Source organism: Cheilinus undulatus, linkage group 12 (assembly GCF_018320785.1).
Source record: "Cheilinus undulatus linkage group 12, ASM1832078v1, whole genome shotgun sequence".
NCBI lineage: Eukaryota > Metazoa > Chordata > Actinopteri > Labriformes > Labridae > Cheilinus > Cheilinus undulatus.
Window position 1 is genome coordinate 1,108,863 of NC_054876.1, and position 27,657 is coordinate 1,136,519.

At 41.1% G+C, this 27,657-nt stretch overlaps 1 protein-coding gene across 6 annotated transcripts in view; it reads left to right on the forward strand.

The window, feature by feature from the left end:
• dlg2 (discs, large homolog 2 (Drosophila)) overlaps positions 1–27,657 on the forward strand; it is a 249,892-nt gene that overhangs the window by 51,259 nt on the left and 170,976 nt on the right. For all 6 annotated transcript variants that reach the window (XM_041801111.1, XM_041801113.1, XM_041801112.1 and 3 more), the window contains exons 2-3: positions 23,460–23,543; positions 27,372–27,536. In XM_041801111.1, the coding sequence (XP_041657045.1) occupies positions 23,460–23,543; positions 27,372–27,536 (249 nt within the window). The remainder of the gene's footprint in view (positions 1–23,459; positions 23,544–27,371; positions 27,537–27,657) is intronic.

Consider the following 27,657-nt stretch of genomic DNA (forward strand, 5'->3'; position numbering starts at 1 on the left):
GCTTACTGAAAGGTTAAATACTCTCTGTCTAAAAGACCAAAGATAATAATCATTCTGTGGTTCCATGTGTAGCTCCAACGGTTTGATCCAAAAGAATCTAAAGTAGGAAAACACGATCAAACCTGCCAGTCAGGAACACAGAAGTCCGTTTTCTACAGGAAACCTGGAGGAGAGAGGAGGCAAACCTACACGCTCAATGTTAACACCTTAAAGGTAGACTATGTGATTTTTTTCCACTAGGTGGCGTAGGAGAGCACAGCCTTGAAAATGTAAACAAAGAGGAGTTTTTGACACACCTCCGCCACTTTGAAGCCTCCCCCTTTAGCCACTTTAGCTTCTGTTGATCCTAAACACCGATCATATACAAGTTTATATGTAACGTTCAAGGCTACCTTTACGGCTAATATCTTTTTTCAGCTGCAGTAAACCATTTCACGAGCTCTTCTTATCCTGGCCGGTTATGTTATTGCATCAATTAAACATGAAAACATCAGCTTCAGATAAGACTTGGGTGGTTTTAAATGTCGGATATTCTACCTTTAAAGATCTTGTTAAACACAATCTTTTTAAACATGAAGTCAGTGATTAGCTGGGAGTGTTGTAGTCAACAGTCTTTCCTCAGATCCAGAGAGCATTAGAGCACTTCCTCCCTCTGTATTCTGTCTCTGAGGCTGATTTACCGGTACAGGGTCCACGTCAGTATCATCTTTAAAAGGTAGAATATCCGACATTTTACACTTAAATGTAATAAAAATCAAACATATGCTATGTAAATGTTTTTCTGAGTACAGTATCAACACGCTGAATTAAAAACTTCGGTACCCTGTAGTTTTGTTTATATGGGATGTAGGGCTGTCACAATATCAGATTTTCACTTCACGTTTATCGTGGGCAAAAAATGTCTCGATAACGATATTATCACAATATCAGTAAAAATGTAGATAATAATGGGGCAATTAATCAAATTTGTCTTTAACTTTATTTATGTTGTGTTCCCTCTTTTGGCAGATGAATTACACTCAAAATACCTGTCTGAGGAGGTACTGCAGCTGCTGTGTCATTGTGGAGGGTCATATTTCTTTAAAAAATGCAGTAATATTAATGTTAAGGTTTTCATGTATACTGTAGCATGTGCTTTTGAGCTTTTCAAAGTAATAAAAAAATTAAAAAAAACATCTGATTTGTTTTTTTTCAGTTTGGCAACAAGAATGAAACGTCTGTGTTGTGATCAGCAGGGTCAATCTGTTATCAAAATCCAAGATAGTTCTTTTTACATTCATCAGTAATCAGAGATAACGTACTTTCACCAGAGTTAGAGATTCAGGGCTTCTGAGTTAACATTAGGGGCACAGACCCCACAAGCCCCCCAATGGCTCACACAGGATTTACATTGTCATAATGCCAAAACAGTGTCAGAAACGTAGGGTTATACACACTTCAGGAAATAATTAATTACAGACGTATTTCAAGAGCACCTGCAGCAGTTTTTAACCAGAATGATCCTGTTAGCTCTACTAAAAGAACTGAGTTAGAGAGCTGCGTTGGGATCAGGTCTGAATTTAATTTTTGCACTAAAACTGTTTAAGTTAGTAAACAAGGCACAGTCTCATTTCTTTAAATGTGCACAGAAGCTTTAACGCTCCTCATTAGCTGCAGACAGTATCAGCGTCTCCACTGCTCTGATGATTCAATTCTGGCACAGAGATACTGAGCCAACATTCTGTTATTTGAGGGGAAATTCCTTCTATCCATAAAAATGGGCCTCTTTTCATAAAGCGTTTAATTTACGGACAAGGACAGGAACAGAGAGGCAAACAGAGTAAAAACGAACTCTCAGAGAGAGCTGACGGAGCGCTGTGCTCTTTGGCACTGGCGAACAATGACCAGGAAAATAATTCCACCTATAGCTAAAAAAACAAACGATTTAGTCTGTAAATATCACCCTGATGTTACTCTTATCAATATTGCGTAGTTAATTAGTCCAGGCTGCCAACTGCCGATGTTCTTGGAGCTTTATAGCTGACGAGGATGTGAGACTTTTTTTTCGTGCTTCATTCAGTGAGAAAGCTTGATTTAGAACAGTGAAAAAACCTTATTTGTTAAGGACAGTGCTTAAGTGAACGCAGTATTATAATTTCTTAACCTGAACACAGCTTCTGTCATTCTGTGCATTAAGTGGAGGGTCAGACTTTAGGAGGAATTAGACGCGCATGTTGTGCCTGCAGGTGAGAGAGAGGGACGACACACACCGCACCAGCAGGTGTCAATGATCAGGAAATCAGGGGAACAGGCAGGTAGGGTGTTAGCTGTCCGACGCAGGGCTCTATCTCTACATCCTGTCCGTTAAGAGCTGTGTGAACGAGGAAAAAGAAAACTTGTTTTCTCTAAACGTCTTGCTGGGCTCACAGTGTGCGTATGCCGGGGGTGGGCATGGAGGGAGAGAGAGAGAGCGCGGCGAAGTGAGGCTGGACGGTTTCAGAAAAAGGGGCGCAGAGGTTAGAGGAGAGCAGGAGTTGATGATCTGTTACATTGATGGGTTTATTAAAAATGATCAGGACTCCTGATGGCGCTGGAGTGGCACTGGATCATTTACACGATATTATCATATGCACAATTTTAACACGATATTGACATTTTATTTTTTAACCACGGTTATCGTCAATACTGGTATACCGCGACAGCCCTAATGGGATGTTTATAAGTCTGTACGGACCAGATTGGGGCGGTAACCTTCTCCTCTGCACACGCCCCTCTCCTCCTAGACACGCCCCCAGGGGCAGCAGTGCTGCTGCAGGTAAACGTTTCACTCTGACAGCTCAGAGGACTGTAAATGGCAGAGTCCAGTCCGAAGCGGCCGACCGAAGGCCTGCCACCGGCTTCCCCTCCACCTAAAAAGCCTGGATATGTGTCTTGGAAACCCTCTGACAAAGCGAAAGGAAAAACTAGAGTTAATATCAGACTTGCTTTTCCTCGGTGGCGAGCCCTACGCAACGCTAAAAAGCTCTGGCATGACTCAGAACTGGCTTTGCTTCTCCTGGATGCGTAAGTAGGCGACATCTTTTCATTCATTGTGCGCATTGTCTCAACATTTGTCCAGTGTTGATTTGTTGACACAGCACTATTCTTATGTTTGGACATTTAAGATGAGTGTGATAGCGCGGCTGAACTAAATGTGGGGTAAAAATGAATGGAAGCTAGGCGTGCTAATGTTAGCCTGCTGCTAATAAATGGAGGCTGCAGATGGAGGTAGCTCAACTCAAATCAGGTAGTGTCTCAAATTTTGTTTACCTCAAATCACCCAAGTCTGAAGCTGATGTTTTCATGTTTAATTGATGCGATAACATCACCGGCCAGGATAAGAAGAGCTCGTGAAATGGTTTACTGCAGCTGAAAAAAGATATTAGCCGTAAAGGTAGCCTTGAACGTTACATATAAACTTGTATATGATCGGTGTTTAGGATCAACAGAAGCTAAAGAGGCTAAAGGGGGAGGCTTCAAAGTGGTGGAGGTGTGTCAAAAACTCCTCTTTGTTTACATTTTCAACGCTTTGCTCTCCTACGCCACCTAGTGGAAAAAAATCACAGTCTACCTTTAATGCTCTTTGTTCCAGTTCAGCACTCGACTCTCCACAGACCTATGAACTTTTATTTGACCCATATTCTAATTCTTTATAATGATTAACTGAGCCTGTGGGTTCCTGGACCTTTTTGAGATGGCTGCATCAGTGAAACATCTGTTCATACAATGATAAAAATACAGATTATATCTTTACGTGAACATTCATACCTTTGCTAAATCCAGTCATTAATTTCAGAGGGAAATGCGCTGCAGAAGTCATGAATAAGGAGGTTTGACTGTGGCTCAGTAGGTAGAGTTGGTGGTCTGAATTCAGAGGGTTGAGGGTTTGATCCCCAGCTCCTTCAGTAACATGTCAATGGGCAAGACACTTCCTCCCACTGTGCTCCTACTGCTGCGTGTCTGTGTGTGAGTGTGTGTGTGTGAATGAATGGGATTAGCTAATACTGAATGGCCAAACCTCTGCCATCAGTGTATGAATGTGTGAACAGGTGTGAATGGATAGGCGTGACCTGTGGTGTTAAAGTGCTTTGAGCAGTCAGATGACTAGAAAAGTGCTATACAAGCTCATACTATTAAAACAAACTCTAAAATCTGTTTAAACATGCTGCACAAGTGTAAACAGATTGGAGCGTGCACAGTCAGAAGGCTCCTTTGAGAGAACAGCAGCTGATGTGAAGGATATTCAGTCAGCCTTTAGTTCTGCAGACCAGCATCCTCTCAGCTGAGCTGGGATGCTGCTGAGAGGATTAAAAACTATGATTCTGGAGCTCATTCTGCTGTTCAAAGCATAAACTGTGATGGATGGATGCAGGATGGATGAATGGATGAATCGATGGATGGGTGCAGTATGAATGGATGAATGAATGACGGATTGATGAAGGATGGATGCAGGATGGGTGGATGGATGCAGGATGGATGTATGGATAAATTTCTACATGGCAGTTATCCCCCACAGTAAAGAACAGCAGCTGTTGTGAATTATGTCATTTATTTTCTAAAATCAGTGTGTGTTGTGATTCCCATCATGTGTATGCTTGCCCATCTATCTACATGGGCATAGACCAGACTGTCTTTAAGGAGCCAATCAGATCTCCATGGCCACATACCAGACTGTCTTTAGGGAGCCACCAGCTCCTGTGTCTGCTATACTACTGACAGATACCTCATACTGCCCCTTTCCAAAGCCACTGAACCGTCCCTTTAGCTGTCCACCTAGGGGTGGTCCCGTTGTTTTTGTAGCTTACAGTTCAGTGAGAGTAGAATATAAATCTGTTAAGGGCCTCTTCCATCCATTCTTTGCTGTGGCAGCCCTGAGTTTGGCCAGCAGGAGGGGCTGTTCGGCATGCTGACTGAGAGTGACTGTTGGCTGACCCTCTGCTCAGTGAAGGCTGCTGTTTGAGAGAAACTCCATAGACTATATAATGTCAGAGGATACGAGCATAAATGAATGCTGCTATTATTATGACAGAGTAAGATATCTGTTAGTTCTACACCAAAGATTCCTCCATGGGGTCAGGAGGATGAGTGTGATGATGTAGGAAGAGAGAGGAAGGCAGGAGGAGACTGTATGGAGGGGACAGAGTGTGTGTCAGCGTGTGTGTAGCCCGTATGTAAAGCTGGCTCTCTCGTGAGGACTGATCCTCCTCCTGAGCTCTCTACTTTGGTCCGTCCGTGGCTCCTCGTCTCTCTGCCTTGAGCTCTGAGCTGTAGTCGTGAGGCGTGCAGGCGATCCCGTCTCAGGAATGTCTCCCATAGTCAAAAGCCCAGAGTGCACCCCGCTGCTGTGCCACTGCAAACTTGCCTGCACCAACAGCACGTTGTCGTTGATGTTTGGATGTAAGGTAGGTTGACTGCTCTCTTTGACTCGCTGGTGTAGACGCAACCTGATGTGGAGTCGTTTTTAAACCTTTTTCTCTCATCCCATGGCGCTTGTTCTTGTTTTGTTACTTGGCGTGAGAACATTTTTTTTCCTCTGGAGAGTGACACAAAACAATGATTTTTATCAGGGAGTGCAGTTCCAACATACTTATGCTTTCCATCTGCGTCCCTTGAAGCCATGTTATTGCTTACTGGGGCTTAATGAGGGCATATTTATAGCTGCTGTAATATTCCTGCATCCCTCTACTGTCACCCTTCATCCGTCATAGGGAGAGCAGACGTACTCCTCTGCTTTTAATCTGCTGTCATGCAATCCAAACATGCTTTATCTGCTGCTGTGCTCGACTTTTACTCACAGTTAGAGCTTTAATGTCATAGATCTGAACCTTAGGAACGTCACCGTGATTCTGAATGTTCACAAAGTTCATGTCAGATGTGGGGATGCACCATAATATCAGCATGAACTCAGCATCCTTAGATATTAGCTTAAAAGATTGAATATTGTTCTTGGCAGGTTTAAACATTTCTACCAGTATTTTCAGCTGTTAAAACGGCCGCACATATCAACAGGTGATCTGAGGAATAAAAGCACTGAAGCTAAACTAAAACGAGGCTAATGTCTGTGATGTTGAGGCTCAGACCTCTGCCCTGTACCCTAGACCAGTGGTTCTCAACATTGGGGTCGGGACCCTGTTGGGGGTCACGAGACACTGAGAGGGGGTCTCTAGATACACTGTTGCCACTTTACACCAGTTTAACTCAATTATAACCTGTTTTCATCACCTTTTCCCACTGATTTGACCAATTTTAACACATTTTGTCCATTTTAAACCCTTTTGCCCACATTTTTTCTGCCTGTTTTTGCCTCTTCTAAAACAAATGTTGCAACTTTCTGTCTATTGTTGGCTCTGTTGACGCGTTATTGCCACTATTAACCCCTTTTACCACTTTTTAAGCCATATTTCAATCTGATATGCCCTTTTTTGCCAGTTTCTGACTTTTTCTACCTCAGCTAACCCTTTTTTGCCAGTTTATATCATTTTCGTCCCATTTCACCAAATTTTTCCACCTGTTTGTGCCACTTTAGTGGCATTTCAGCCACTTTTGAATCTCTTTTTACCACTTAATATGCCCATTTTTACCAATTTAATCCATTTTTGGCATTTTTGGTTATTTTATTGCCACTTTTTTTTTACTTTTGGCATTTCTAACCCATTTCTGCTACTTTTCTAATCTAATTTCACCACCTTTCCCACCATTTTTTGCCGTTATAAACCCTTTTTAGCTATTTTTAACGTATTTTATTTCTGTTTTTAACAAAATGATCATTTTAAGAGAGCTACTTACTACAAAAACGACTTATTTTTTTTTCTTTGATCAGAGTGGTTATTATTCAGGTTAAATATAAAATACCACAGCTTGACTTTACATTGGACCATGATTTTGCTGGCCTCCAGTTTGGCTTGGCCCTAGAAAGATCTCCCATTTCTCCCCTCTAATGAGCAGCCTTGTCTGACATGACTACTCTTGAATGTGCATGGTTGTGTTCAGCCACCTTCAGGTCCAGTGGGGGTCCCCGGTCTCTGGCACCTTTATTTTGGGGGCCACGGTCTGAAAAGGTTGAGAGCCCCTACCCTAGCCTGTAAAAGTATTTCTGACCCGCTAATGTGAAGCTACAGTAAACTTTAATGTTAAAAAGCTCTTCTATAATGGTCAGCTTAAAGAATCGTTTTCATGCTTGTGCAGAATGTTTAAAAGCATTTTTACTTGTTTGACCTGCACCTTTATGAGAGACACAAAAATGTGAAAATAGGAGTTTATTTCAAAGACGGAGCTACACATATATGTCTGTATATTAGAAGGAATAGTTAGAAGGACATGGCAGTCATCGTTTTAGGAACACTGCAGAGACGATTAATCAGTTACAGAAGACGAGGTCATGAATCTGACGTAGGCTCCTCTTAGAAATGTAGAGAAGTCTGCAGATGTTGGTGAATGAGGCCGGTGTTTGGAGACTTTATTAGCTAAGACCAAATCCCTGATAAGAACTCTGTGGTGAATGTCAGAGTCTTTATGAAGACGTTCTGAGAACCATTTCTTCCTCAGAAGCGTTGGTGAATGAGAGTCCTCGCTCTCCTCTGAAGCTAAAGAACAGAAGATGACAGAAACTTGTTTGTTTGAAGTACCAAAAGCAGAGGGCAGGTGCTCCTTCTCCCTCCCCACAGCCCAGCTCTCGCTGCTCTTGTCTGAAAGAATCAGGACTGTAGCACAGAATGGGGGAGGAGAGTCTAACTGTAGGTATATGAAGCCACAGAAGGAGGTCAGTGCACACAACTGCAAGGAGATTCCACATTAAAGAAGCACAGAGGCTCTGAATCCGCCCTCGGCCATGCCAGCCCACATTTCCATCTCATCTCGATTCTGCTGGTTAGAGCTGTGCTCAACATCACAGAGAAGGGATCCTCTCAGTGGAGCAGCACCACCACACGGCCAGCCCCTCAGCTCCAGCATATTCTCTACAAACCCTCAGAGAGGACTTCCTGTTTGTGAGGACTGCACCAGTACCACGAGGGTTTCAGTGAGGCTGCTGATCAGGAGAAACCAAAGGATCCAAATAACCCAATGGAGCAAAGTTTATGTAGAAACCCCTTCTTATTACGGGAAGACTTGAAAACCAGCAGAGACTGCTGGTAGATTTCCTCTTCCACAGTTTTTCTCTGTTAGCTAGATCAGGGACCCTGGAATCCTGGAAACCAGGTTTTTGAGTCAGTAGAGAACCTTGATAGGAAGGCAGTGGTTCATCCCTCTGTTTAGGCTGCTAAGGCAGCGCTGAGTCCAACATTTCAGAGAGGATGAAGCACCAAAAGAAATTCACCATCAGACTAAAATGTTGCTGAACTTGGTTTCTTCCTTGCAGCAACAGAAAAAATCAGAGTCTGTTTCAGTAAAGAAACCCAGTTTCCCCCTTAAGACGATGAAAATGTTGACTAAAGGACAGATTTCCTTATCTATGTTTGAACGCATTTCTAGTTTGAGGTGCTAGTCTGAGCACTGTGAACCTGTGACGTAGACCTGAGGTCATTTTGGTCTTGTTAATGTGAGTCTTCCATCACAGAGGCTCCTCTAGATAACGTGAAAACAGCTTCTGCTTGAGTTTGATGAGGAGAAGGAGGAAGCATATTGAACTGTATCATCAGTGTAAACATGAAACTGTCCATGAGTGATGTTTCCAAATAAATTACTTATCCACCTTATTCCTGGGGCCACTACTGTAAATCTGGATATGGGCAAAACTTCCGGTGCTGAGATGGAAGTACGTAATTACATGCAATTTAATACAGCAGCTAACGATAGATGCTAACCGTGAACAACAGTTGTTTGATAGAAATTCACCGCCAATTTGTAAATACTGATATATTTCTGAAATCACATGTTCACAGTGTTTGTTTTGTAGGCTGTAAGTAAATAAGGTGGATACCACATTATTCCTGGGGGGTCTACTGCTATAAATGTGGTTGGAACTAGGGCTGGGTATTGTTAAGAACCTCACGATTTGATTCGATATTGATTTAAATGCTTCAGTGTCGATTCAGTAAGAAGTATAAATGCACAAATAACCTGTTGACATTTTTTTAATTATTATTTTCATGCCCATTTCTTTCCTCTTGAAAATTGTGATAAACCTCACATAACATGGTTATGGTTGGTTGCTGTTTGGTCGAGTGCGGTCTCCGTCCATACAACATGAATCAGACACACAGCGACCCCCACTGGCCAGTAGGTGAATCAATTCAGAGGATTTGCTGAATCGATATTGAACTGGGGGGGGGGGTTATTGCAATGCATCGATTAATTGATATTTTTACCCAGCCCTAGTTGGAACTTCCTGTACAGTAGCAATAATAGCAAAACGCGATTCTTCCAAGGGCTTACTAAAGTGATTTATCGTAAACAGTGGTTGTTCTGAAGTAAATATTTGCTGCAATAAATGCTACTTCATTTTTGTTAAATCAAAAAAGTGAAATGAGCTGCATGTTTCAATAATATTTTCTGTAATGCTCAGTACCTGTTGCTTTAGTTGTGGTACTAATTACGTGACAAAGTTAAATGTACAGTGCTTAACAAATGTATTAGACCACCCTAACCCTAACCAAAGTAAGGTTTATGCCACAGCTGCCCTAAATTAACGGCATTGGTAATTACCAAAATCATGTTTTATGTTTCTGCAATGGTTAATACACCAATATGTAGAAGCTCTTTAACCCAAATGATATTTTTAATGCTAAAATAGAATAATCATTGTTATCCATGAATTTTACAATTTACTGGTTTACAAAAAAGCTGAAAAAATAGTAAAGCACATTAATATTTCTTGATTAATATGTCAAATTATAGTTATTTACTGTCATTCCTGAACAGAAACATGAGTTTTAGTGGTTGAATGTTATGCTTTATTCATTTCTGATTTCTCAGAGAAGCCCAGTGAGCCGGCTCAAATGTGGGTGAATTCAGTTTGAAATTCCTCATTCCTGTTCAAAATGGTAAAACGTGTAGAGCTGACTGAAAATGAAAGAGTCCGCATTAAAGCACTTCATGATGCTGGATGGTCTCTGAGACAAAAATGACAGGTGGTCTAATATATTTGTTAAGCAGAGTACATCTTTAACAACAGTGTTTAAACATACTGTTCACTGTTTAAATGCATTTGGGATGTAATTCTTTCAGTATTAATTCATCGTTATTTCAAACCTTGACATTTACCAAACTGAGGAGCTGACAACTTCAGTCATGGATGATTTATTTAATATAATTCCCACATTTTAAGAGGGATTAGTTGGTGGAATAAGGATTTCAGCAACCCCACAAACTAGAAATGTTACCTGAAGGTGGTGTCCAAACCCCTTTAACAAAATGTGATCGTTTATTATACTGATATGAAGCTAATAAAGTTAGCTAATATGCTAGTCTAGGTTATCTGAGGTAATGTTGTCACTTTGTACTCTTTAGTAGTGGACAGAGAAATAATAATATTGTCCCGACTGAGGTGAAGCAGTCGAAGTTACATATTTTAATGTCCAAATTGCTCTAAAAATCGTGTTTAACATCTTGTATTCAATGCAAGGTCCCATTTAGCTAGAAGGGACCTGAAGTTGTGCCCATATTTCACGCAAAGAATCATGGGGACTAGAAATAAGGTGGATAAATAATAAATAAAAACGGGCCTGGTATGGACCCATGTGGGACATCATATATTTTTGGGCTTTTTATGCCTTTACTGATGGAGGACCGTGAATAGAATGAGAAAGAATGGGGGAGAGACATGCAGGAAACGAGCCACAAACCAGGCCCATGACATAAATAGGACATGACCTAACCAGGCTACCCTTGTACCCCGTGGTTCAACATTTTGAACATTTACAAAACTAGATGATAGACCACCAACTTAAACGCATGGCTTTCTATCACTACAAGAATTTCACAACTGTTTTAGTGGGGATGCACATTGTTGGTATCGGCAGATATGAAAATTTCTGCTGATATTTGTGCTGTAAAAGTCTGGAGTTTTAGGCTGGGCTATAGACTGTTAACAGTGAAAGTCTTTTTTCTTATTCATCATCTTTCCTCGTACTTAAACCTCCTGAGACCTGAGCCTTTGTTTGGAGTGCTTTTTATTTTCTCCCACTTATTTGGGATAAATGCGGCCTGATAAGTTAAAATGTCAGTCTTGTTGTTGAACAGGAATTTCTTGGAAATTTTTCTTTCCAAAACCCCAAAAATTCCATAATAATAAAAAAAATGTCTTTGAAAATTCCTAAACATATTTTTAAAGTATCTAATGAAAAGTACCCAGATTTTTTTTTTTTTAGATAATCCTCAGGTCTTATAGTTTAAATACTCCTCATAAAGCCTTAAATCTCAGTAAAATTCCATGCAAATTCCTAAAAAAATGAAAGCAAATTCCCAAAATATTAAAGTAATTTCCCCCTGAAATTTCTTGGCAAATTTCAACAACATTCTCCAAAATTTCATGAAAATGATGGAAAAAACCCAAACCCCCTAAAGTTTTTTTCTAAAAAAAATTCCTGATACCTAAATTCCCAATCCAGTTCCCCCAAAATTTGGTAATATTTTCCCCATATTACCATGAAAATGCATTAAAAAATTCAAATAAATTCAGAGCCATGAAACCCTCCTAAATATACAAACATATCCTCTTAATTTCCATCAAAATACTTTGATAACTTCCAAGCAAATTCCTTAAAATGTCCAAACAGCAAATTATCCCAGCATTTTAAGCAAATATCTTAACCTTGAATGGACATTTTACACATTTTTTACATACCAAAAGTGATTGCTATGATGTAGGAAAGCCAAAATGTAACATCTTCACATGAGGATGCAGGGTCTTAGGGGGTTAAAGGTTATTTTAAAATTTTAAATCGTGTATTTTAAGAACTGAAATTTGAGGTCTGACTTACATTTATATATTGATGTAGATATCAGCTAAAACAGACATGTACAAATTGATTACCAGCAAAAATCCAATGTGGTGCATCCCTGCATTAACCCATTATCAGCCAGCCTCTGTAACAGGACAGAGATTCAGGCCTTATAGAAATATAGAAGAAGTGCAGCACAGTTTTCTTCAGAGTGGATGGCATTTGTGATGCCATCTAAGAGGCTGCCACTGTACTGGTTCTTTCTAGAGCCAGACTGCAGCTCGTTTAAAATGCTGCATTGTAAAAAATCCTTTTACTGACTACAGATAAGCCGTAAAATCATCTACTGGAATAAATCCATCAATCAGGATATAAATGATTTAGACAGCCCTGTGTACTAATGTAACTGAAGAATCAAAAAATTCAGCCCTCAGAAATATGAATATGTAAATATATAATATGTATAGCAGATCTGTGCGTGTCTGCTGCAGCCTCACTCTGTATTTAAATAATAAAAATAGATGAGGTGATGTCATCCATGTTTACATGATGCCTGAGTGGAATGGCGAGGCGTGATAAAGCCTTTTTTTTTCTTCCACATCACTGTTCTTAAGAGCGCAGATTCAACATCAGTGCACACATGAATTAGCCTCGGTATTTTTAAGTTCATTTCTTCCTGACATGTAGAGAGAGAGAGAGAGAGAGGGAGAGTCGGTCCTGTGCTGTGTGCACACACCCATCACAAACAAATCCATCTCCTGCAGTGTTGGTGTGCAGACAGCTGCAGCATCCGTGTGCCGTTACGCTCTGCTGTATTTACTTGGTACATTTCTGCGAACACCTCTGTGGTCTTCACCTGCTGGTTTTAAATCCTCTATTTCATTATTGTTATCATTTACTGTGAAACTTTAGGAATTCATTTTACCCTCCTGAATCTCCACCTGCTCATCTAAGCTGTTTCAGATCTCTGCACATTAAACCAGCAGTTAGCCCCGTCTCAGCACATCTTATTCCCTGTGGAGGAAGTTCATAGAAATGAGCAGACTTTCTTCCCACTGCTGGCTTCATACATCACCAAACAATGGGATTATATTTTCTAATCTGGTTGTGTAACCAGAGCAGGAGCGCTGTGCTGACGCTCTCACAGTATCTTTTAGGTCACTGGGCTTCTGTCAGTCTGCAGGTCAAATGGCCCTGATCCGTACAGTAAAACAGTGTTAACTTGGACCCTTCCATTATAAACGTGCTGAATATTTCTCTGTATTAATACAGTTCTACGGTGCGTTATTGACTGATAACAGCTGCTGGCACTAAGAACACAAAGCCTAGATATGACTCTGACATTTGAACTCACCTGTTTAATGCAGACTCAGATGAATATGATTAGAGCTGTAAGTATAACGTTGATGGTAGGGCTGAGTATTTCTCACAGTCTCTAGTAGGATCCGTATCATAGGGGCCACGTTACAACAGTTATCATGATACACGTTTAGATGATCATATCCTACACTAAAGCCACTACAGCAGCTGCTCTTTACTGTAGACAGTAACAGCAAAGGGAGTGTTTTAATGTTCATACAACTCAAAGATCATCAGAGATCCAGGAAGTAAATTAGAATAAGATATGTATAATCCCTGAGCTTTTAATAAATATATTATTTTAATGTGAATTGCCCTGTTGTCTCTCTCGCTGTTGTTTATATAGCAGTGAGGTTCTGGTGCCTTTCTACTTTAAATCCACTTACATTTGCAACAATGCCTCTTTGCTTTACATCTGCATTCTCTGAAGGCACTTCAGTGTGCTGTCATTAACCAATGAGTGAGGGTTGGACAGCACACTCATTCAGCAGCTGTCTGAAGCTTTTATCAGCTACGACTCAAGTCATTATAAATAAAGTCAAACAAGCAGCCTGTAATTTTCAGATCCTGTTCAGATCCCCAGAGTCAAGATGACAGCCTCTGGCCCGGTGTGCTGACCCTAGCTGTCGATGCTAACTGCTAGTTAGCCTGGAAAAGATGAAGTCCATCTGTGTTGCTGCAGTATTTTACCTTGTTTTTACACAGTTTACACATTGCATGACACATGTAAACCTCCTGACTCTGGTGTTTGAAATAATCCAGTATCTTTGCTGTCAGATGTGTCAACGGTAGACAGACTTTATCTGCATGCTGGTTTGTTCTGATTTGAAGCGTGAGCTGCTTCCTGTAGTTCAGTGACAGCAGTCACCTGTTTGCCTTTTTCAAATGCACCATGGGGTAGCGTTTGCGGTAATGCTGTTTCTGTAACTGCTCTATCAATGTGCACATCAGCAAGATGGATAGCAATATATTGCTATGTGTATATATATATATGTATGTGTGTGTGTGTGTGTGTGGGTGTGGGGGTATGTGTGTGTGTGTGTGTGTGTGTGTGTGTGTGTGTACACTATATTGCCAAAAGTATTCGCTCACCTGCCTTGACTCTCATATGAACTTCAGTGACATCCCATTCTTAATCCATAGGGTTTAATATGATGTCGGTCCATCCTCTGCAGCTATAACAGCTTCAACTCTTCTGGGAAGGCTTTCCACAAGGTTTAGGAGTGTGTTTATGAGAATTTTTGACCATTCTTCCAGAAGAGCATTTGTGAGGTCACACACTGATATTGGACCAGTAGGCCTGGCTCTCAGTCTCTGCTCTAATTCATCCCAAAGGTGTTCTATGGGGTTGAGGTCAGGACTCTGTGGAGGCCAGTCAAGTCCATCCACACCAAATTCTCTCCTCCATGTCTTTATGGACCTTGCTTTGTGCACTGGTGCACAGTCATGTTGGAGCAGGAAGGGGCCATCCCCAAACTGTTGGGAGCATGGAATTGTCCAAAATCTCCTGGTATGCTGAAGCATTCAGAGTTCCTTTGACTGGAACTAAGGGGCCAAGCCCAGCTCCTGAAAAACAAGCCCACACCATAATCCCCCCTCCACCAAACTTTACACTTGGCACAATGCAGTCAGACAAGTACCGTTCTCCTGGCAACCGCCAAACCCAGACTGGTCCATCAGATTGCCAGATGGAGAAATGCGAGAAGGCGTCTCCACTGCTCTAGAGTCCAGTGGCGGCGTGCTTTACATCACTGCATCAGATGCTTTGCATTGACTGTTGTTGAGCTAATCTGAAGGCCACATGAAGTTTGGAGGTCTGTAGCCATTGACTCTGCAGAAAGTTGGCCACCTCTGTGCGCCTCAGCATCCGCTGACCCCGCTCTGTCATTTTACGTGGCCTACCACTCGGTGGCTGAGTTGCTGTCATTCCCAATGGCTTCCACTTTGTTATAATACCACTGACAGTTGACTGTGGGATATTTAGGAGCCAGGAAATTTCACCACTGGACTTGTTGCACAGGTGACATCCTATCACAGTACCACGCTGGAATTCACTGAGCTCCTGAGAGTTAGCCATTCTTTCACTAATGTTTGTAGAAACAGTCTGCATGCCTAGGTGATGATTTTATACACCTGTGGACATGGAAGTGATTGGAACACCTGATTTACATTATTTGGATGGGTGAGTGAAAACTTTTGGCTATAAAGTGTATGTGGAGCTGTTTTGGGGGAGGCCATATCTAAAGAATGTTGTGGAGGTTTTTCTTTAAACTTTGCACAGATGTCTACTTGCACAGAATGAACTCATGAGGTTTTGAAGTCATAAGCCCGAGTAAATCCAGCAATTCATTTTGTCTTCTTATTCTGAATAATCTACTTGGGTTTCTTTTTTCAGACAATTTATTGTAGGAGATATTTTTACCTTGACATGTTTCGACTGTCATCTGCAGTCTTCCTCAGAAGCATCAGCTGACCGCTGTGACGTGTACTTATATGCTGTTCTTCTGAGGCGTGATCAGCCTGACGGAGCTGACCGGTCTATCAGGCTCAAAAAAGCAGAAAATAACTACAAAGATGTGGTGACAATACCATACATCCGAGGCATAACCGAACCGATACAACGAGCAATGAAAAAACACAAAATAAACACGGCTGTAAAACCACACACCAAACTCAGACAGCTGCTAGTTCATCCCAAAGATAAAATAGAACTGGACAAAAAATGCAATGTCATATATGAAATACCATGCAAATAAAGCAAAAACACATACATAGGAGAAACAGGGAGAAAGTTCAACACAAGAAAAAGGAACATCAACAGGAGTGTTAAAAAGGGACAGCAGGACAACTCACAAGGACAGAAAAAGAAAAGATAGAACAAGAAAGTCTCAAATCAGCAATATCAGACCACTGCAAAAGACAAAATCATGTCATGACTGGGACAATGCAACAATAATTGGGTCAGAGAACAATAAACACAAACGCTGGATTAAGGAGGCTATTGAAATCAGGAAGCGGGGGGCAAACACCATAAACCGGGACGAGGGAGCATTCATGCTCTCCCACACCTGGGACTCCCTCCTCCAGAGACCATCGGTGGCGGGGGGGCGTGGCCAGCCCAACAGACCTGTCAGGTCTGTTGGGCTGGCCGCGCCTCAGAAGAACAGCATATAAGTACACGTCACAGCGGTCAGCTGATGCTTCTGAGGAAGACTGCAGATGACAGTCAAAGTCAAGGTAAAAACATCTCCTACAATAAATTGTCTGAAAAAAGAAACCCAAGTAGATTATTCATAAGCCCAAGGTTGTGCTGCACAGTTTGGTAATATTATACAACTTGTGCTTATACTGGACAATATTACAATATGCAATCCATGAAAGGAATGATGAGTCGACTTCCTTGGTTATCAAGAAAAATGCAGAGAATGATGCTTTAGAAGTTTATATTCTCAACTCAAAATATACAAAATTAAGCTTAAAAAAATACAAAAACCTGAAGTTTTTACAGCAGTGCTTTAAAAATGACTCAGTATCTGCTGAAAAGTGTGTGTTTCTCTCTTAAATGAAGGCACTTCTGCAAAGACCAAGAGTGGGACTGTTTTAAATTAAAGGACTTTGTTCAGGGATGTTTCTAAATACAAAAATAACTGCAGCCTTTTCACTAAATATTTAAGCGCACAGCCTGACATTGCCATAGTGAGAATTAATTGTGCAGCAGCTGTCCAGGTGCAGGAGCCCCCGTACCTGACTAGTCCAAGGCCAAAGTCATTAATCCTTGTATTCATCCTTTCTCTGAGTTCTTGTAGTCTTAAGGGTTTTTAGGAGTTTTCCTCACATGTCTATTCAGGCTCGTGGATCAAATGTCTACTTTTTTGGGGGTACAAGGTGAAAAATGAGATCCAGCCCTTCTTCCTGACCCAGCACGGTCTGTTACTGTCGAGGCCTGTGACACCAGGCGGTACTTCCTATTTAAAGCTGAATTCATAGGTGTAGGAATGAACAAACATTACAAACATGTTATTTTGTATGAAATAGTAAAAGTACATCATGTTAAAGCTGTTGGAGTGAATATTAGTGTGAATATAGTGAATATGAATATTATATTTTAATACAGAACTGTTCACTGCTACAGTCCTGGTTTGGCGTTTCTGCCGTCTAATCCTCTTCTACCTCTGTGCAGCTGAATATTTAAAGACATCCTGTGTTGGTTGTCTTCACAGTAACTGGTGGCTAAAAAGGTCAATTATTAATGTATAAAATATTAGAAAGTGTTCCTTATAGATCAGTGATTTTTGAGTTCATTGAGGAATGGTGGCAGACATCAGTCTGCATTTTTCTTAGAGATGAGATATAAAGCTTAATGCCGCTGTGTTCCCATTGGCTTAGAAAGCTGTGCTGAGTGAATGACAGCAGTAGTACAGTATGAAGCTGATTCTAGCAGCAGCTTTGACACTGGAGCCATCACTCAGCAGGCGTACACAGCCGTGATGAATCGGCCTTTTCCTTCACGCCCACAGCCCTTAATGAGCCTCACTTACTCTCCTAGACATTTTGAATGATATTTTCAAAGCTGCCTTTACAGAAGTGCTAGCCTAGATCAGGGTCCCTCTTCTCCGTCCTCTTTCTGAGCTCTTTCCTCTGTTTTTCTGTCTTCTCTCGTTTCCTTTTGCCGCTGTCTTTCATGTGAAATGCTGGTAGCAGGACTAGAGGCGTGTTGTTTGCCATTAGCAGGGTAGTTTAGCGTTGTTAACACCTGGAGCTTGGATGTAGAGGGCTGCATTGAGAATGGGAGGATGTAGCCTAGCAACAGGATGATGGAGTCAACAAATGATGTAGAAAAGAAGCCCTGACAACAGAAAAAGAAAACAAGTCTGACAAGTTTTGTTTCTGCAGACAAGCTCTGATGGAATAACAGATCAATATCTACTGAATACTAAATGGTGAGACAAGTACAGTTTCATAAATAATTATTTCAACTGATAAAGCGTGTTTTTGTGTAGTGAAAGTTTAGTGATGTTTATGCTGAGAGTAGCTAAATGAGCTGTCCTTGGTGCTGAAACGTGGCGGATTTGACTGACAGCTGCCGCTCAGAGAGAGAGTGATGGAGAGAGAGCGTCTCTCTCACAAGTGTACGTGCTTCTCTGCAGCTGATTCTTTTTTTAATCATTTAGATTCAATGGCTGTTTGCAGTCACATGATCTTCTTCACCCGTTTTTGCACAGGGCACCGTCCTGAAGATTTACAAACTAAGCACTGCCCATAAATCTCTTTTAATAGCCCATAAAACACTGATCATCAACTGGTGGCCCAGGGGCCACATCAGCCCCCCCCAAAGCTTCCTGTCCGGCCCCAGAAAGATCATTAAATCCAGAAAAGGAGGAAAGGAAGATTTTAAGAGTATCCTTTTGCTTTAAATGCCTGCAGCTGTTAAATCCATCCCACAAACAACTAACACTGAAATAGTTTTAGAATGACAACATTTTATCTGTTTTTACAGAAATTTACTGTCAAATATTAAAAAATGGTTAAGGTTGGCAGAAGTGTTGCAAAATTTGGCAGAAAAAAGTTGTAAAAAATAGGTTAAAATGTGTCAAAAAATGGTAAAGGAGGAAAAAAGGGGGAAAAGGTATCCAAAATTGGTTACAAATAACAAAAAGATAGTGCAAGAAAGTAAAGAAAAGGGGTTAAAAGTGGCAAAAATAGAAGAAAAGTGACAAAAATTGTTAATAGAGTAGCATAAAAGGGATAAAACATGCAGAAAAAGTGGTTTAAAGGGGGTTCAAATCTTTCAATAATCGGGTTAATGAAGCAAAGAGGGGCAAAAATGCTTTTAAAGTTGCAAAAATTGTTGAAAAAATGTAGTAAAAGGAGTTAAAAAGTGGCAAAAATAGAAGAAAAGTGGAAAAAATGGAAGAAAAGTGTGGCACAAAGGGGATAAAACATGCAGGAAATGTGGTTTAAAAGGGGTTAAAATCATGCAAAAATTGGGTTAAAGAGGCAAAAAGTATCAAAAAGGGGTTAAAAGTGTCAAAATGGGTTAATATTGGTGCTAAATGACAATTAGGGAGGGCCCATTCTCTGTGTTTTTCAGGGGTCCATACAATCCTGTTGTCAGGCCTGCTGCGTCATAGATAACAGAGATAGATCTCACTGCTAATGACTAAAAATGTCCTGTAGTTTAAAGGAAAATACAAATACTACTGCAATAATGTTTCAATCAGACCAAAATGATCATTTAATTTTTGTGTATTTGAAAATCCGGCCCTCAGAGTTTCTGATGAGACTAAATCTGGCCCTTGTGCAAATGTACTGGATGATCCCTGCTATAAAATGATGTGTTTTCTCCTGCGGGACGGGAGAAGACACATCTCTGTTATTGTGTGGGCAGGAGTTCTCAGGGTTTTGTGGGTGCGGGCGGTAATGGTCAGAAATTCAGCGGGAGCGGGCAGGAGCGGGATGAAGAAAACAGTCCCGCTCAGGGCTCTCGTACAGACTCAGTGATGAAGGTGGCCGTGCTGTTGGAGCTGAGAGGTGAAGGCTGGTTCCTCTGATAGCCCTGCTGATGTTCCAGCCTACATGGTTGGGTTATGTGGGCTTTTGATAAGAATGTACTTTGGTTTTATTCAGGAATTTCGTCGGGGAGCATTGATCTGAATATCTTTTTAGTTCAAGAAGAAAAAAATCAGACTGTATAAAAGCAGACGTGACATAATCCTGTGGCCCTCAAACCCATGAGGAAAATGTAAACTGGGGTCATGAATAGAGAAACAAGCACAAACCTGCAGTCTGAGGTGGCCCCATGCTGGCTAATGGAGAGAGCACAGATGTGTCCTGATGTTTGATGCTGAAGGTCAGCAGGTCTTCTTGGTAATATGTCTGCCATGTTGAAGGGAATTAGATGAAACATTTATTTTTAGCGCAAGTATTTCTTCTCTTTATCTGACATGAAATGAGACATAATTCATTGGTGTCTAAATTTAGCCCCTCTCCTCTTGACCATTATTTCTGCTGTGCTAAGAGGAACAGCTCGAGTGGCCACAGACACCTGCCTCCTTCTGCCCCCGTAGCAGAAACAACATCTGTGTTTGTGCACGGCTGCTGCAGCCCTGCAGCAGACGAGCATGGCCTCATGTCCTTACCTCTGAACGCCGGGCTCTCTGTGTGAGAGACAGCTGGCTGTCACTCTGTAGGAAGTTCATTTATATTATAGAGGTACATTTAAAGTGAAGCTTAGCCAAGCTGAAGTCTAGGTCAGGGTTCAGTTTAGGCTCATGCAGAGTGATGACTGCTCTGATGGACTGAGGTGAGCAGAGGCTGCTGTATTTAAGATCAACCAGTCTAAACCAGTTATACCAGTGTAATGACACACGTTAACAAAGGGCTGATGTAAACTCTCACAGGTGTCCGCTCCTCTACACAGAGTTGAATAGTCTGCTTTGACCAATCAGCATCCTTGTTATCAAGGATGCTTCCAGAACAACTGAACCCCAACTGTAGCTACAAATGGTTGTTACTGGTGGGGCCATGTTCTCACATGTAGTTATGGTTTAGCTGCAGCTTTATCAGGACTGAAACACTTTTCTTTATTAGATAGAAGACACTGAAAGCTCCTCCTGGCAGGGAAAGTGTTTTTGCACATCTATGGAGCAGGTTTATCCAGCATCCAGCTCCACCGCTGGTAGCTAAGACAGCGCCTGTCTGGATCTCCTCAGTGCAAAGTAGAGGAGAACTTGACTGGAGGTTGAAAAAAATTAAAGAAAACCTCTGAATGAAAGCAAAACAGGTTTTCCTTCTGGAGCTTTATCCTATCAGAGCGACCATCGTGATTGAGTTTGACACCTCTGATCTAAAAGTTCAAAATATTATATAAGAAGTTAAACTTATGAGTTGAAATGCTCAATGTACAAAATTAAAAGTCAAAATCCTAAGTTTGAGTCCTAGTTGTGAGATGCTTAACTGAAAATGTGAAATTAAAACACAGATTAATTTCTTTTCCCTTGTTCCTGACTTCTTATCTAAATATTTCTACTCCTTTATCAGATTTTGTGACTTAACATGGAAATCTTAAATCATCAGGATAAGTTCACATTTTTATTCTTGAGGAAATCTGCAGACCTCAGACTGATGGGCCAGTTAGAACAGAAATATCAGACCATCTTAGGGGCCGGATTTCACTGTTCCATGGGCCGGATTTGGCCCCCAGGCCTTGAGTTTGACACCCCTGTGAGAATTCTGGAGGCCCCTGTTCTCTTGGGAACCTTCAGAGCAGCAGAAATGTTTCTGTTTCCCTCCCCAGATCTGTGCCTGTCAACAATCCTGTCTCTGAGCTCTGCAGCTCCTCTGACCTTTGACCCTTGGTTTGACCTCCTAGAATTCCTACCAGCCAGAGCGGGGTCAGGTGTTCACAGGGTCTCACCTGCCTACTGCTGCCTAACAATAAATTCTACCTCTGCTGTCAATATAGAACAGCCTTGCTCAGCCAAAGAAAATACCTGTGCAAAAGCCACAAGCAAAAACGGTGAAGCAAAAACAGCTTGAGGTACAATAACAACAAGTTAAAGGTGGCAAAAACGGTCCAAAAGCAACAAAAATGGGTGAAAAGGGGTGAAAATGGGGAGGAAAAGTGGAAAAGGGGCCAGAAAGTAGCAAAAAATGAGTGAGAAGTGACAAAAAATGAGTTATAGGTGACATAAAAGGGTTCAAATGTGGCAAAAAATGAGTGAAAAGTGACTAAAATGGGCAAATAGCAGTCAAGAGTCACAAGAATGGGTAAAACATAGTAAACATGTGGTATTTAGTGGCAAAAGGTAACCGAAGTGGGGGAAAAGTGGTGAAAAAGGGCAAAAATGGGACATAGTGTCAAAAATGGGCCAGAAAAAGAGGAAGCAAGTGGTATTTAATTACAATAGATAGCTTCAATGGGTGAAAAATAGCAACAAAAATTGAGAAAGGGGCAAAAATGGGATAAAAGTGGCTAAAATGGGCAAAAACTAGTAAAAAAAATGGTATTTAATGACAAAAGGTTGCATAATTGGGTGACACTTGAGAGAAAAAATGCTGAAAGGGGCTAAAATTGGATAAAAGTGGCAAAAATGGGTATAAAGTTGTAAAGAAAAGTCAAAATGGGTAAAAAAAAAGTAGGAAAAAGGTGGCCTTCAATGGCAAAAGGAAGCTTTAATGGGTGAAAACTGGCAAAAAAATGGTGAAAGTAGGGTGAAAAAAGTTTCCTTTTTTTAAGGTCTTCTGGGGTAATAATATTTCAGACTAAGACATAAAAGAGCCACATGTTGAGCATCACTGATAAAGAGTGTTTTTAGACTGGTATGGCAGTTTGAAATGAATATGAACATTCATATAAAGTCCGGTGTAAACAGGTTATTATACAAACAAACGTGTGCATGTCTAATTGAAGTCTTTATAATAAGATATTGCTCTGAACCTGCTGTGTTCCTGTCAGGCTGGCGGCTTCATTTCTCCCTGTTGAGCTCTAGTACTCCTGTTTTTGTCTCAGGAATTCTCCAAACTCATTTTTCAAACAGCTGAAAGGAGAAAAGTGAACAGAGATCCTCCTCATGACTACAGTAGTGCCTATTAGTGTCTATGCATCTGTAGAGACGTGCACTTCCATGTGTTGGCCACTGGGAGGCGCCATCAGTACATCTGCAGCTCCACAGACATCCGTCACATACCTGAGCTGAACCTGAGGGTTGATCCTTCAGTGAGGAGGAAAGCTACAGTTTGAGCTGAGTCTACATCCATGCCATGGGTCGATCTGATGTTGTTAGTTTGCATGTGTCTGAGTGTGATGCCCGCATGCATGTGCTGATCTTTGTGTAAGTCCATACGATGTCTGTGATGAGCGAGTGTCTCTGTCAGCGGCTGCTGTGAGTGAGTTCAGGTGTGCAGGTGTTGATCTCAGACGTGCTGATAAATGATGAACTTTACTCTGTTTCCACGGCGTGTGTGTGCCCTAGCTTCCATGTGCACCACAGCTCTGCTCTGCCCGACGGTTGTGCCTTCCTTCACTGAAAGTCCTCGGTACGTCCCGTAGAAAGACGAGGATTGGCTGGAGAAGGCATGATCTACTGGGGGGCGTGTTGTGCAGATGTAACCAGCACATACACATGCAGTGGAATCAGGCTGTGCACCAGGCCTGCTCTCTTTGCTCTCAGTGGTCACTCTTGGTCCTGTTGCTCTTTCCAGAACAGGCCACCAGCAGTGCAGGGGTCCCCCAACAACAGCCAGCCCCCACCCTGCATGAACTCAGCCTTGATGAACGCACCCTGGGTGAGAGAGGGGATGATGGGGTCGCTTATTTCTCCCCCCATCCTAACTGCTGACAGCATCACCCTGGCCTTGTATCACGGTTCTGTCTGACATCACACATAAAGACTGTTGGATTAAGATCATTCATCCCACCCTGGGTCACCCTTCAGCCACAGCTCAGCCCCCATAATCACTAGATAACACTGAAAGTGTGACTGAAGATCTTTGATCAGGTTTATGTTGATAAATTTAGTTTTTCCACCTCTCAGGTGAGCAGGAGGAGCTGTGAGCTAAGCGGTGCTGCTGAAACAGAAATATCTGTCTTTATGTTTGGATGCATCTTATTTATGGTTATCATTCACAACGTTGCCTCTGTGAGACGACGTAACACCAGATGTTTATTCCCCTGCAGAACATCTGATCCATAAAACTTAGAAAATAGAATAAAAAACCTTAAAGAACTGGATCTGCTGATACACTGGGCCTCACTCACCAGTTTCTCCATGTTTCTTCATGTCACCTTCTTAAAACTCTGAGCTGCTCTCCCCTGTGTTAAGTTGTTAAAGGTGCTAGTAAGCTAACATTTCTCCAAATTAACAGAGAGAAACGCCCCTTTTATGTCCATATAAGGGCGTGAGACTGCAGGGCGGTGTGCAATTAGAAGGCACATGGGAGTCAGATGAGAAGCAGCAAGACATGAGTAACATCTAAACCAAAATAAACTGTAAAAACAGTCAGATGGTTCTAAAGTGGATGTAGTTCTGCTCCAAATGATGACGAGAGGAAGGTTTAATTCTGTTTCCAGTACCAGTAGTGGATACTGATTTATGCTACAACCACATTAATGGGATGAAATTTAGACGGAGCTTCTATCAAAGAGAGTCTGATTGGTTTATCTATCCTGGGGCACAGATGACCAGGTGGTAAAGTTGTTCTCCATGTACACAGGCGGCCCGGGTTCAAGCCCCGCCTGCAGCTCCTTTCCTGCATGACTCTCCCCCAGTTCTCACTATATCCTCTGACCTCAATAAGGCTTAAAAAGCCCCACATATACAGTGCTTTACAAGTTTATTAGACCACCCTAACCCTAACCAAAGTAAGGTTTATGCCACAGCTGCCCTAAATTAACAGCATTGGTAATTACCAAAACCATTTTTTATGTTTCTGGTTAATGCACCAATATGTAGAAGCTCTTTAACCCAAATGATATTTTTAATGCTAAAATAGAGTTATTATTGTTATCCATGAATTTTCAAATGTACTGATTTACAAAAAAAACTGAAAAAATAGTAAAGCACATTAATATTTCTTGATTCATTTGTCAAATTATAGTTAATTACTGTCATTCCTGAACAGAGAAATGAGTTTTAGTGGTTGAATGTTATGCTTGATTCATTTCTGACTTCTCAAAGAAGCCCAGTGAGCCAGCTCAAATGTGGGTGAATTCAGTTTGAAATTCCTCATTCCTGCTCAAAATGGTAAAACGAGAGCTGACTGAAAATGAAAGAGACATATGACAGGTGGTCTAATACATTTGTTAAGCACTGTACGTGTTAATAAAAACCTGCTCAGCTACTCTGAAACCTGGTGTTTTAAAATGACAGAACACAACATCACATTTATTTCTGCTGCACACCGACCAGTGTGGAGACAGAATTAAGACAGATTAAACTTGTAATATTTTTTGTTTTGTTTTTAGATTTTTAAGATTATTAAGCAAAGATATATTTTAAGTTTAAGTACCATTTTCATTATTTCACATTTTCAGCTTAGAGCAAACATCGCATGTTTAAATCAGTGCCCTGACCATATTTAAGGCTTGTATTTTTTACAATTTTTGGGCAAATTAGTAGGAAAAAGTGATGAAAACAGGTAAAATTGGGTAAAATTGGTGTAATTGGCAACAGTGTAATTCAAAAATGTTTTTAGTTTTTTTAAGGCTTCTGGAGACCCCCCTCTCAGTGTCTTGTGACCCCCAATGGGGTCCCGACCCCGCATTGAGAACCACTGGTCTAAAGGAGAGAGGCTTACAGACATAAGATATAAGGGGAGGTAAAGGGGAGAGCTTTCTGGGGCCCAGCCAACTGGAGGATCATGGAGATGGAAAAAGTGGGCAAAAGGTTGCAAAAATGGGTTAAAAGTGATAAAAAAAAAAAGTGGCAAAACAAGGTCAGAAATGGGCAAAAATTAGTAAAAAGAAAGTGGCCAAACAACGGGTTGAAAGTGGCGAAAACTTGTTGAAATTGTCAAAATAGTGGGAAAATGGGTTACAAGTGGTCTAAAAGGGTTAATTGTTTTAAAAAGGTGGTAAAAAGGGGTTAAAAGTAATGTAAAGGGCAAAAATTGGCAAAAAAAAAAAGGTGACAGTTGCTAGAAGGTGTTAAATAGGGGTTAAACGTGATGGAAATATCTGCCAAAAATGGCCAAACAGTAGCAAAAGTGGGCAAAAAGTGGCAAAAAGTAGCAAGAATGGGTTAAATGTAGCCAAAAGTTCCAAAAAAAGTGGCACAAATGGGTCAAAAGTAGTAATATGAAGTGGCAAAAATCTCATCTCATATCAATTTTTTATCCCATTTTACCAAATTTCCACCTGTTTTTGCAACTTTGATGCCATTTCAGCCACTTTTGAATCCTTTTTTACCACCTAATATGCCCTTTTTTTCACTTACATCCAATTTTTGCTCTTCAAACCCATTTCTGCTACTTTTATAATCTAATTTCACCACCTTTCCCACCATTTTTTGCCATTATCAACCCATTTTAGCTATTTTTAACATATTTTTAATTCTTTTTTTACGAAAGGATTTACGTTTTTAAGAGGGCTACTTACTACACAAATGGATTAAAACAGTATTTGTTTCTTTGATAATAGTGGTTATATTTCAGGTTAAATATAAAATACCACAGCTGAAATTTTACACTGAACCAGGATTTTGCTGGCCCCCAGTTTGGCTGGGCCCCAGAAAGCTCTCTTATTTCACTATTCTTGAATGTGCATGGCTACGGTCAGCCACCTTCAGGTCCAGTAGGGGTCCCTTTTTTGACCCTGAGGGGGAAGTAGTGGGGACAGCAGTGCTCAGACAGACTGTGAAAGGAACTCTACAGATGTCTTTCTAAAACATGTAAAATGTAGAGCACAATAATAAAAAATACTTAAATACATACAATCAAAGGCCTTTAAGCCTCCCTCACCACACACATGCACACACACACTGATCAGGTGAGAAAAGCTAACCTAAAGGGACTGCAGGCTGTTTTAGATGAGAGTGTGATTGAGGCTTTTATTTTTACATTTGCTCTTTAACCCCTCAGGTACTTACATATGTTTAATATGTGGTGATAATTTTCATCTTAGCATTGTTGATCATCATCTTCATTCTCATCACTTCTATCTCCATCTTCACTCCTGTTGCCTTAATGATTGTCACTGTTGAATCAATATCATCTAAAACATTTCACCTCTCCACACATTATTGGGTTTTTACGCATTTCTAGACTTTCTCTCTCTGAAATAAAGCAGAATTCTGCTGTGATACTTGTTCAGATTAACCTAAATAAACTAAGAAGTTCATTTAGTCTGAATAGATGTTGTTGATCATGTAATAACAGCAGTTTTCCTGTAGATGGCAGTATAGCTGCGTCTCATTTGTAAAGCTGCATCTTTTTCATGTTTTTGAATTAACATCATCAAATAAACTTCCATGAATATAGAAGATCAGATGTTTAAAACGGTTTCTGTTTCTTTTAGCTCCATTCCTGTCCAAACTTTGTCTTTTTTAAGATTTGTTGATAACAGTTGTCTCTTTTCATCACTTTTTATATCTCCCAAATCTGTCTTTGCACCCTCAGCAATACCACTATCAGGAAGATGACTCGCCGCCTCTTGACCAAGGTTTCCCACGGCTTACCAACGAGGTGCGCGCCCCTGAGCTCGTGCACGTGTCCGAGAAGAACCTCTCTGAGATCGAGAATGTGCACGGCTATGTGTCCCACGCACACATCTCTCCACTCAAGGTGAGCACCCCGACCTTTAACCCCTCACCTGAACTCACCTGGCATAGAAACCACACCCCTCCAACCTCCATCTCCGTTCAGCAGCTCTGGCCTACCTGTCCTTCTGGATCGACTTTAACGT